The sequence below is a fragment of the Mus musculus genome, chromosome 9 (assembly GCF_000001635.26).
Source record: "Mus musculus strain C57BL/6J chromosome 9, GRCm38.p6 C57BL/6J".
NCBI classification, from domain to species: domain Eukaryota; kingdom Metazoa; phylum Chordata; class Mammalia; order Rodentia; family Muridae; genus Mus; species Mus musculus.
The window spans coordinates 19702486-19715537 of NC_000075.6; the positions used below are offsets into that span (position 1 = coordinate 19702486).

At 36.1% G+C, this 13052-nt stretch overlaps 1 protein-coding gene across 1 annotated transcript; it reads left to right on the forward strand.

The window, feature by feature from the left end:
• Positions 1-10343: 10343 nt before the first annotated feature.
• On the forward strand, positions 10344-11273 carry Olfr857 (olfactory receptor 857). Its single transcript, NM_001012265.1, has one exon. The coding sequence runs from the start codon at positions 10344-10346 to the stop codon at positions 11271-11273; it is 930 nt and encodes a 309-aa protein (NP_001012265.1).
• Positions 11274-13052: the final 1779 nt, after the last annotated feature.

Consider the following 13052-nt stretch of genomic DNA (forward strand, 5'->3'; position numbering starts at 1 on the left):
TAGAGAAAGGCCAGTGATGTGTTTGAGTAAATTTTATATCCAGCTACTTCATTGAAGCTGTTTATCAGGATTAGGAGTTCTCTGGTGGAATTTTTAGGGTCACTTATATATACACTATCTTATCATCTGCAAAAAGTGATATTTTGACTTCTCCCTTTCCAATTGGTATCCCCTTGATCTCCTTTTGTTGTCTAATTGCTCTGGCTAGGACTTCAAGTACAATGTTGAATAGGTAGGGCGAGAGTGGACAGCCTTGTCTAGTCCCTGATTTTAGTGGGATTGCTTCCAGCTTCTTACCATTTTCTTTGATGTTGGCTACTGGTTTGCTGTAGATTGCTTTTATCATGTTTAGGTATGGGCCTTGAATTCCTGATCTTTCCAAGACTTTTATCATGAATGGGTGTTGGATTTTGTCAAATGATTTCTCAGCATCTAATGAGATGATCATGTAGTTTTTGTCTTTGAGTTTGTTTATATACTGGATTACGTTGATCGATTTCTGTATATTGGACCATCCCTGCATCCCTGGGATGAAGCCTACTTTGTCAGGATGGATGATTGTTTTGATGTTTTCTTGGATTCGGTTAGCAAGAACTTTATTGAGGATTTTTGCATCGATATTCATAAGGGAGATTGGTCTGAAGTTCTCTATCTTTGTTGGTTTTTTTGTGGTTTAGGTATCAGAGTAATTGTGGCTTCATAGAATGATTTTGTAGAGTACCTTCTGTTTCTATTTTGTGTAATAGTTTGTGAAGAACTGGGATTAGATCTTCTTTGAAGGTATGATAGAACTCTGAACTAAACCCATCTGGTCCTGGGCTTTTTTTGGTTGGAAGACTATTAATGACTGCTTCTATTTCTTTAGGGGATATAGGATTGTTTATATTATTAACCTGAACTTGATTTAACTTTGGTACCTGGCATCTGTCTAGAAACTTGTCCATTTCATCCAGGTTCTCCAGTTTTGTTGAGTATAGCCTTTTGTAGAAGGATCTGATGGTGTTTTGTATTTCTTCAGGATCTGTTGTTATGTCTCCCTTTTCATTTCTGATTTTGTTAATTAGGATGCTTTCCCTGTGCCCTCTAGTGAGTCTGGCTAAGGGTTTATCTGTCTTGTTGATAGAGCTCTGTGGCTCTCACCTGTCCAAGAAGCTGTTAGCTTCTGCTGTCCACACTCTCACCTGTGCAGACTACTTTCTGTGGAATCCCGGGTGATCACCTTTTCTTTCTTTTTTTTTTTTTCTAAAAAGTTATTTATTTGTACAATTATATAAATATTTTCATGTCTACATGTGAACATGATGCTTACATTCTCAGAAGGTTTAAAAATCAATACAATTTGATTCTTTAGAAAATGATTACCTTATTCCAAAACAAGACTTACTTATCTACTCTGTCTATAGTTCTGTTCTTATAGAATAAGTATTGTTTTGGAATAAGGTGATCACCTTTTCAATAGCATCTTTTACAAGCGCCCAGAGGCAAAGGGTGAAATTTTCTGCCTGAGTGATTTTCAAGGCTTTTCCAATTTTCTCCCAGGTTCTGATATCTAAAGTTTCTTCTTCCTTGAACCATGGGCAACAAGAATCTATCCTATCAAAAAGATTTTCTAACAACTTTACTTCGAGCCCTACTCCTCTTGCTCGAAGCAACTCTTGAAAACTGAGGACAATCGCCTGATTCATTTCTTTCTTTTTTTTTTTTTTAAACCCTTTTCCTCTCACCTGAGGCAGCTTTTAAAAGCTGTTGACAACTGCCTGATCAGTTCCTAGTTCCAACAGTTCCACTGTTGACCCAAGCGGATCCAGCGGTGTGTTAGCACTGAATCCAAACTTAGCCCGTATCTTTCCACACCTGTAGTAACCCTTTAAAAAATGAAGTTTTAAACTGGTGCTAGAATGTGTACCTGTTGCTTCGGTGTCCAATATGACCTTTTCTTTTTCTTTTTCTTCCGTGGAGCTCCACACAAAACAGTGTTCTCTCAGCATCCTCATGACGACTTCTTCAGGTTCGAGTCTGGGCACCACGGGTGCTGAAAGAGAGGGAAACTAGGCGAGATGGAACCAAGACAGTGTTCTGATCAAGGTTCAAATTTTTAATGGTGGACACACTTTATAAAAGAGTTGTGGGGAGTCCATTCCCACCAATTCATCCTTGGAGCCTGGAACCAGCTGCAGGTGATGACTTGCAGGATAGGGCATAGTCTCTGGAATAGCGCTGGGGCCTCTCAGCAGGTAGCAGTATCTTGAAGAGGAATAGTGGCAGTGGCAGAACAATAGAGTGATCAAGGGAGGAAGGTTCCCCCCTAGATAATCGCAAGGTCAAGTTCTGGCTTAGCCTGCTTCAGGCTTATGGGAGGCTAAAGCATTTGACAAGAAAAACAAAAGAAATAAGTAAACAAAATATACAGGAAGACACATAAAACCATGAATAAAGTAACTATCTATTTATTTATTTATTTATTTACAAGATCAGGAACCATTTTTATACTCAAGTTCTAATCTACTACAGGACAAACTTTGATACATCTTTGCTCATTGTAATGCTGAATGCATTATTCATCACTTTACTTCCAGGTTCCAAAGAAACTATAGACTAGACTCACTCAGCACTTATAACATTGATCCCTTCCCTACACCTCTCCATCCCAATGGCAGGGCTTTGCTTTGATTTCCTTTCCCTAGTTTCTCATAGATATAGAATCTTGATTTTGGCTATGTGCATTCTTGGCTCCTGGCTTGTCTTGGCCTCTTTTCTCAGCTCTCCTTTTGTTCCCACTCTTGGTCCTACTTTCTGTTAATTTTTCTCTCACTCTCTTACCAGTCAGTTTCTTATTTCACGAACTGGTTCAGTCTGTACCTTTCTAGATGCCTGTGGCTAAATTCTCTCTCATATCTACAATAAAATCCCTCTCCTCAACCATATCAAGGAGTGCTCATATCTCATTTTCATTCACCCGTTGCTCTAAACATTTACTCCCTTCCAAGGTTTTCCTTTGCTGTGATAGTTACCTCCTGGATTATGTTACAATCAGAATAGCAGGTGTGTGAAAAGAGAGTCCATGAATCATGGAATGAAAAGCCTCATCTCAGCTCATACTACACCCTTGCAGTCTTAAAAGTCTCTGAGCCATTAGGCATTCTACATTAGGTTTTAATTTTAAATTACAGTTCTTAAAAGGCTTATGCATCCTCTACTGTCATCCTTAAATGTATTTCTCATCCTGGACTCAGGTTAAATTTTGGAAAATGGAAAAGGCAGGAGGCTGCATCTCTGATGGTGTAGGCATGAAAGAGGACACAGCAAAGATGTTTCTAGAATCATTTTAATTAACTAGTGTTGTTTAGTTTTGAATAGTTATTACCTATGGTCATCATGCCCACCTAGTAGAATTATGCTTTGTTTACAAAGAGAACTATATGTTAGGCCATAGTTAGGAAAGCCATGACTTAATGATGATTGTTACTCTGTGTTGAGTTATCCATATGAAAAATGTTCTCTGATATAGAAATGAGCCTAAAGTCTAAAAGTCTCCATTTGTTATAGAATCAGACCCTACATGATAAGTATAATAAGACTTTGCCATGGGAATGGGATTTAATGGCTTGTCAATCCTGGTGAACAAACATCAGCATCTGGGCATTCTTTTTGTTTTTTTTGGTTTTTTTGTTGTTTGTTTGTTTGTTTTGTTTGTATTTTTGAGAAAGAGTTTCTCTGTGTAGCCCTGGCTGTCCTGGAACTCACTTTGTAGACCAGGCTGTCCTGGAACTCAGAAATCTGCCTGCCTCTGCCTCCTAAGTGCTGGAATTAAAGGCGAGCACCACCACCACCTGGCACATCTTGACATTCTTATTGATGGATGGGCCAATTGGATTATACTTCCTGCTTAATTTATGCTTATCATATTTCTGGTGGTGTGGAATGCATCAGCCTAATGTATATATTTTTTAGGTCAAAAACTAGAATCCCCAAAATGTCAATGCTGGTAACAATGTAATAAAAAAGAAGGACTAGGACCAGGTAAACATGCAGACTGTTGTTGGATAAACAGAAGACCAACTTCAGCATTCTTTAAAAGTCTCATACAGTCAATGTCTGATATTATAATTTGGGTTCCTTTTTACAAGGACTTACCTTAGTATGTTCCCCAACATACTACACATATGAGTCATTTATCTCAGTCAAGTACATCTACTTTCAGTTAATTGTAGAGCTTTTTATCAACTTAAAGACTCCCACGCTACATTCTGACTTATAATACCCACTTTTTTTTTCCCCATTGTGCTTCTCTAAATCCCATGAGAGATATCCATAGCAGTTTGATTCCGAGTAACACTTTATTTCTACCCATGGAGGGTCCATTTAGTGGTTTCACCATGACTTTGCTTACAAAAGCAAATAAATAATATCTTATATTCAGGGCATTAACTTGAGCCCAAACTATTTTATCACTAAAAAGCTTCTTTTTGTTTGTTTGTTTGTTTGTTTGTTTTTTCTTATTTTTCCTGAGTATATTGGGTCATTTCTCACAGAGGAATAGAATATCTGTAGAACAGAGCTAGTAGACTCTCCACTGTGTGTTTTATATACTCCTGGTAGGAAAAATGAATACTTTTACTTTTGCTGTCAAAATGTCTCTTCAATAGGATGGATGCATATCCCCTGAATAGTATCTGAAAAGTTAATGATAATCAGAATTAACAAAATGATATTATTTATTATTTTTAAAAGCAAAGCAATAAAAGGAAGAATGAAAAGGTGAAAAATTTTCAAACTTGACATTTACAGAAGAAGAAGAAGGTGCTGAAACTTTTGTTTCCCCAGAGGCTAATGTGGAATGTGACATGGTTAGTATACTGCTTTCGCATACTACAATGTGTGTTAAAAATACAGAAAAAGTCAATGCCATGCTTAACTTTTCCACTCCTACATTTTAGATCTCAGTCTCAGTTTGGAAGTCATATAGTATTTGATCTGCGTTCTCACCCCAAATGATTGTGTTTCATATCACATGTTCCTGTTGTACAACCACTCAAAAAGTCTCAATTTTAGTCTTTCATTCATATATATATATATATATATATATATATATATATATATATATAATTTGTGTCTGTATATGTTATATGTGTCCATGTGGGACTTTGAAAGGCAGACTGTTCTCTGGTTGAACTAAGTTCAAACCTTGGATACCCAGCAGATTAATCTGCAAGGGACAGAAGGCTTGTTTTTGGCTCCTGACAGGAAGCCCCAGCTCCATAATTCTGTGGTCTTCAGTCATGTAGGCTGTCTGGACTCCACCCCCACAGTTACCTGTAAGGTAGCCCAACCCACTATAAAAAAAGCTGCTTGCTCTCTCCTCATTCTCTTATCCTCTTACCTCTTATTCTCTTGCTCTTACTCTTGCTCCCTTGCTCTCCCTCTCTCTCCCTTCTCTTTCTCCTCTCTCCATGTTTCCATGACCATCCTCTGCTTCTCTACTCTCTCCCTCTCTCTGCCTTTCTACAATAAACACCTTAAAACCAAGGACCATCTCTGCTCATCTAAACCCACCCTGATGGAGTAATGGAGTATGTCTTTCACTAACAAGCTGAGCATTTAACTTCCTTACAGGAGGTCTGCCTGTGCACCAGTCATGGCCACCAGCCAAACCAACCTGGCCACTGAGCAAGCTAACTGAGCATGTCAGACTCTCTCCTCTCTGCAGCAACCTGCCAGAGCTGTCTCCCCCTACCATTTTCCCTTCAGCCTCCAGTCCAGAGTCTGCCCAAGGGTACATTCTCCTCAACGTGCACTGGCATCTGGGATGTCTGAGAGTGAGAATCTGTTGTTCTTGGCTTCCATGCTGCCCACGGACCTCAGAACGGGCTCTTCCATGGTGCTCAGCAGTCTGAGGTGCCCAAGAGTTGGAGCCTGACTTAGGCAGTTCTATGGGGATCCCAGATTTTGCCATTTCCTCACCCCTGGAGCAGGATCCTGTGGCTTCTCACAGTTCAGTGGCCACCCAGTAGTTCCATGGGCTCTTTGACACAGTCAATAGATGAGATTGCTTCAATGAAAGCATATGCCTTACTGTCAGTTGCTTAATAGAAAAACCCATGTCTCAAGAAACCAAGAAAATTTTTTGATTCTTAAGAAAATGAATCTTTGTAATACCATGCAAACTAGATTGTAATACTTCTAGGCAATCATTGTAACAGTTACAGCATTCTATGTTTTTGAATTTCAACATCTTTAAGCCTCCCTGATATGTTTTATACAGCTTATTTGGCCTCAGGTATATTTTGAAATATATGTATATACAAATATGCATGTAACAACTATTCATAAGAAGGAGGCAATAAATTTGAAAGAGAGAAATGAAGTGTATATGGAAGGTTTAGAGAGAGCAAAGACAAGGTAGAAATGATATAATTATATTATAATCACAAAAATGAAAGAAAAAATAAGTCACTGCCTACAATATAGACATATATAATTGAAAATAAAGGTAGATCCTGAAATGTCATGTAAAATAGTGAAAAACATGCATCTTCATAGCATAAAATCAGAAACTCAAGTACATGACTGTTGAATGAATCAAACCAAATTTCTTCTCATAGATATTAACTGAAAATAAAATAGAAATTTTATCTGATACTTCATATGGAAAACATCATTCTCTATAAAGCACATTAATCATTCAATAAAGTTGCATATATCAAACCGCATACTTTCTCATTTAATTGAAAGTATGTGCTTTGGTTTTCTAATATTTCTACAATCTGGAAGTCAAAAGAGTTACAATTAAGATTCTCCCTGAGGTAGGTAGGGTTATACTTTTCCCAGAATATCCCTTTCTCTTCTACATGAGTATTAATAGATCCTTAGAGATTTGAATAGCTTAATGGATGATTTTTGGCTCTGTGAATTGAAACCCATAAATACATACTCTGTGTGTCTGCTCAAGATTTTAGCAGATCTGATACAGAATAACTTACTTGCATGTTTTCCTCTCTCAAATCCATCAGCTGCTTAAGAAGGGTCATGATTTATTGTCTTCCTACCAGTCCTGAAGACAGAACCTGGGCCATCATCACACACAAAAGTGTATCAGTCACTTTTGGTCATCTTTGAATGGAAATAATTTATAGCCTTAGTAAGTGCTAATCTATGTAAGAAACTAATGAGAGACAGCAGTGCTTTTATTTTTGGCACCAGAAAGGTAAAGATATGTGGTATGGGGTAATCAAAGACAAAATACAACAATAAGCAAAGTTTCATGTCATTGTGCAATTAAGTTTATTTTATTAGTTAAACATATGTTTATTAATTAGTTAATATGAGAGCTCTCATACTGTTTATTTTTTTACCCGTTAGGATTTTAATTTATTAAGAATATTTTCGACCATAAAATGAAAGTGATATCTTTCTGAACTCCCTGGTATTGATTAAAAATATCATGAGCTTGAATATATGGAGAAGGTAGAGATGAAAATGATCATAAGGACCAAATATCAAGAACCAGTGATTGGGGCATTGTACAACACATGTGATTATATTATTCATCAAACTGAGATAGGAATATTTAGTTTAAGATCAGTCTGGTGTCCTGAAATTTGAAGGCAAAGCTTCTCCATATCCAGAAATTGTAGGAAAATAAAAGACAAAAATGAGTGAGTAGAGAAACTTTTACCCAGAACTTCCAAATATCAAATCATGTACTTCATTGGAGTTGTACCCTTATATATGTCAAACTATTTCTCTATAAAATATATTTATGCATTATCATCATGTTAATTTGAAATAAGAAGTATATTTTATGTAACTTATTATGATTTTTTAATTTTTGAGATTTAAATTTAATTCCCATATTCCTCCCTTGTTTTTCTTCCCTCCAAACCATCACAAAAAGCCCTCCTAATTCTCCTTCAAATTAAAGAGCACTTTTTTCTTTAATGATCGTTGCATATATATACATATATATTCCTAAATATTTCCTGTTCACTTTCTTACAATGTTATTTCTATGAATGTTTGTATGGTTTATTATTCTTTTTGTAATTTTTAAAATGCCTTGCATTCTAATAGTGTGATAGCAGTTTGAATGTAGATGGTGAGATTGCATCCTCTATATAACCAAGAGCCATCTATTCTACCAATTGAACCTTAAATTTCTCTTCGCCCTAATCTCTGAAAAACTTCTAGACATTTTATTTTCTACTCTGTGTCACTAATATAACAAGTAGTAGAGCTGTATGTGCCTTGTCCTTTCAGCTACAATAAGAATGGCCCTCAGATAGGATGAAGAAGGAGCAGGCAATCAAAATGTTTAAATCAAATAACACAAACCCAATCTGTAGCTTTTCCTCATTTGTTAATTTACCTCCACTGTTTACTGCAGTATTTATTATTGATACCTTCTCCAACATACACATACTAAGTTCAATGCAAGAGAAACAATAAAGTCACAGTTTGAGGTTCTATACTGAGGAAATAGGAATCTGTTAGAGGGATGTGAATAGATGACTCACTGGGTGAGATATTTGTTGTAAACAATGAGGATCTGAGTTTAATTACCAGCATCCATACAAGGGCATGGTGGGTTGTTTCTGTAACCTTAACACTGTGTGAGTAGGATTTCACTATCAGCCAATGTAATCCATGTAAGATCTAGGATCTGTCAGATCAGGATCAATATATGTTAAGGCATCAAAAGAGGCTGTAGGCTCCCATGTTTTTGGAGTTACAGGCTGTTGTCAACTACCTGATGTGAGTGGTGGGAACAAAACTTCGGTCCCCTTTAAGAGAATGAAGTGGTTTTTAGCTACTGATCCAACTCTCCATGCCTGATTTTAATTAATTTTTAATAAATTAATTTTTAATAAATCCAATGAAGTAATCTTATCCACTTTTCAGATGAAATATACATAACTTCTTCATAGATCTCTTTCATTAGAATGATATTTTCTGAAGGCAATATAGGGAAAAGGCATGTTCTTCTTTGTATATAAGTTTTTGTTAGAGTGATTTTTACTGTGTTTATTGAGTAATTATTTGAAATATTTTTCTTTTCTATTATGATTTTGCCTATTAACATATATATTATTGTCACAGAGGCCATTGTAGAAAGGGTTGTAAGAGTTTGCCACAACTGAGAAATGTAACTAAATTTACATTATGTCTATTTTGGGATTATTATTACAGTATGTAAGACAGAGAAGCTTTATTTACAAATTGTGTATGGAGGTCACAGTTTTGTAGTATACATGTTCAATCTATACAGCACTTGCTTTGATGATAGTGTCTTTGTGAATAGCTGAAATACAAATGTATTGGAGAGGAAGTGATAATATATTACAAGAGAAATTGAGAGGGGTTAGAGTCTCTTAATATCTACCAGGACATATCTCTTTTTTTCTTTTTTAATTAGGTATTTATTTCATTTACATTTCCAATGCTTTCCCAAAAGTCCCCCACACCCTCCCCCACCCACTCCTTCACGTACCCACTCCCATTTCTTGGCCCTGGCGTTCCCCTGTACTGAGGCATATAAAGTTTGCACAAACAATGGGCCTCTCTTTTCACAGATGGCCAACTAGGCCATCTTCTGATACATATGCACCTAGAGTCAAGAGCTCAGGGGTACTGGTTAGTTCATAATGTTGTTCCACATATAGGGTTGCAGATTTCCCCCCAACTCCTTGTGTACTTTCTCTAGCTCCTCCATTGGGGGCCCTACCAGGACATATCTTGACTAATGTACTGCTCACAAGACTTCTCTTCTCCTTATGTCTTCTCTTCTTCTCTTCTCTTCTCTTCTCCTTATGTCTTCTCTTCTTCTCTTCTCTTCTCTTTTTCTTTTTCTTTCTCTTTCTTTTTCTATTTCTCACTTTCTCTTTTTCTCTACTCTCCTTTCCTCTCCTCTGCTCTCTTCCCTTCTCTTCTTCATTCTCATCCCTTCCTCTCTCTTCCCTTTCCATTCTTCCTTCCTTCTTTCCTTCCTTAATTTCTCCTTTTTTACTTTACTATTTCCCCTACCTTTCTCTACCATGTTTTCTGATGGGAACAAATTTAGATTAATGCATAGAACAGACAAGGTCCATACCACTTATTTTTATTCAAATCATGAATTTCCCTTCTTCAATGTTTCAAGTATCTACCACAGAGAAAACAAAGCTCCTAACCCTAGAACCTTTTCCTGAGTAAATAGGTAATTTCTAAACATGAACAATTCTCATATATGAATGGTTTCTTATGAATTGCTGGTTTACAAACATATAGGCATGTAGACACTTGAATCTATAGTGCTTAGTTCTCTACAATGGTCTTTTATTTTTTCTTTTCAAAAGATGTCCTAGCCTTATGGAACCATATAATTTAACAGGAACCTTGGAATTCATTCTCCTTGGACTCTCAGAGGACCCTGAACTGCAGCTCATCTTATTTGCACTATTCCTGCTCATATACATGCTCACTGTGCTTGGAAATGTTCTCATCATCTTGGCCATCAGCTCTGATTCCCACCTCCACAGTCCAATGTACTTCTTCCTCTACAACCTTTCATTGTCTGACATGGGCTTCAGCAGCACCACCATCCCCAAAATGCTGATAAACTTGCATGCCCATAACAGATCCATAACTTATGCTGAATGCCTAACTCAGGTATCTTTCTTTTTTCTTTTTGGGGGTATGGATAGCCTATTGCTGGCTGTGATGGCCTATGACCGATGGGTAGCTATTTGTCACCCTCTATACTACCAAGTCATTCTAAGCCCTTGCCTCTGTAGATGTTTGGTCATAGTTTCCCTTTTCATTAGTCTTGTGAGTTCACAGGTACACTGCTTATTGGTATCACAACTGACATTTTGTATTAACGTAGAAATCCCTCATTTCTTTTGTGATGTTCCAGAACTTGTAAAACTTGCTTGTTCTAACACTACTATCAGTGACATAGTCATATTTCTTTTAGGCATCATTCTTGGTTTCCTCCCTGCCTCAGGAATATTTTACTCCTACTATAAAATTACTTCTTCTATTTTTAGAGTTCCATCACTGTTAGGGAAATATAAAGCCTTCTCTACCTGTGGATCTCACCTGTCAGTTGTTTGCCTATTTTATGGAACAGGTATAGGAGTTTACCTCAGTTCCACAGTTTCTAGTTCTTCCAGGGAAAGTATGGTCGCTTCAGTAATGTATACAATGGTGGTTCCTATGATGAACCCCTTCATTTACAGCCTGAGGAACAGGGACATCAAGAAAGCCCTCTGGAAAATTGTCCGTCAGATAACATAATTTAACTACCTGCATGATCCCTTAATATATAGATTTTTTAACTGAGTCACATAACTAATTGTGGTGACATTTAAAATGAAGCAGTTCTAAATATTTCTGACCATAAGTGATCAAAAATTAATTTATACATATAGCAAATCAAGGTCTATCTTGATGCACTTGTCCAAGTTACATGTTGTAGTTTCACTATGTCCTGATGTCTGAACATATATCATTATAAATTGGCACTGCACGTGTTTTTACACACCACAGAATGCATCCAGAAATAGTATAACTTGGTTTGGGTATCACTGTTTTGAATTGCTATGCTTTTACCATATGTAAAAATGAAAATGTAATGATTTAATTACAGAAGTAAATTCTTTCAAATTTTTCTTAATATAGTTTACCAGCATGTAAGTATGAAACTAATATATATTAGACTTTTGTGCAAAATAGTTTAATTTTAAAATTTGATATTTGTGTTGCTGACTTTAGTTTCATATAACAGCTATTTGTGCTACATAACTTCTTGGGAAGGGGGACCTACTTCACTTTGATTATGGGGCCACTGATAGCATTTTCCAGCTATAGGGTTTGCACTAAACTTGAGGACATATGGGCAACAGCAATTGGACTCGATAGATTATGTGACAAGAAGACGTGAATTTGTGTGGAGAACATGTAATGAAGTATGAAGAGAGAATTGTTGGGGATAAAGAGGGAATGAGTGATTAATGTGCTTATATTTCATTATATACATGTATGAACTCAAATATTAAGGAAATATTTAAATCACTAAAAGAATTTTAACTTCATATTAAGACTGACATGTCTGAATGTGTAACACTGAATGTGTAACAATTTCTGAAATGATCTTGAGTTAACTCTGGCCATTTTGTCCCATGTATTTATGTAACTCATAGTACTCTGCAGTGATGTGTATTATCTCAAAATATTAAATAATCTAAGAGAACATCAAACTTACATATTTTGATATATAATATCATGGTCATGGTATCATCTCCATCAAAACTGAAACCCTTACATCTAAATAATAAATATACAAATCACATTATTTGTAAGTAATGCATGGTGAAGATTGTTATTGTTATTCTCTAGCAATAAATGCATTGTACATGATATTTGATTACATAAAAACAGTTTAACTAACACTGTCAGGAACTTTGAACATGACTCCCTAGACTTTACTATCATTCCTACTTTCCCATCATCTTCCCACTAATTGACCTCTACAAAGTAATATTGTGCTTAATAGATTAAATATATATATATATATATAATTTGCTTTGTTCACTCCTCTGTTGGAGACCTAGATTGGTTTCATTTTAGATATGAACAGTGCTGCAAAACAACATTTGTACAAATATTTCCATGATATATCAAATTGGAGTCCTCTGGATAAATGCCCAGAAATAATATGGATAAGATAAAATTAGATTTAGTTATTTGAGAGTTATTTATACTGATTTCTATTATACAGCTTTCTTATTTGAACTATGTAATTCAAATTTTAAAAGTTTGAAAGAAGGGCTCAACAAGAGATTGGGTAAACAGGAGGTGAATCTATCCAGGCTTAAAAGCAAGGTAGATTATTTGGATCACTCATTCACTGGAAATGTCAAACCTTCCCCCAAAATTCTCAAGAGTGAAAACCATATGAAAATTCTTGAATACTATTGTTGTGCCCTATTTTTAAGCCCCAAAAGACCACCAGGATCCAACTCTGATGCAACCACACTAGAATCTCTTTATTAGAAACTGAAATTTAGTGTTACT

What these genes read in the sequence shown, in the direction of transcription:
- Olfr857 (NM_001012265.1), top strand. Translation starts at nt 10,344, where the DNA reads ATGGAACCATATAATTTAACAGGAACCTTGGAATTCATTCTCCTTGGA.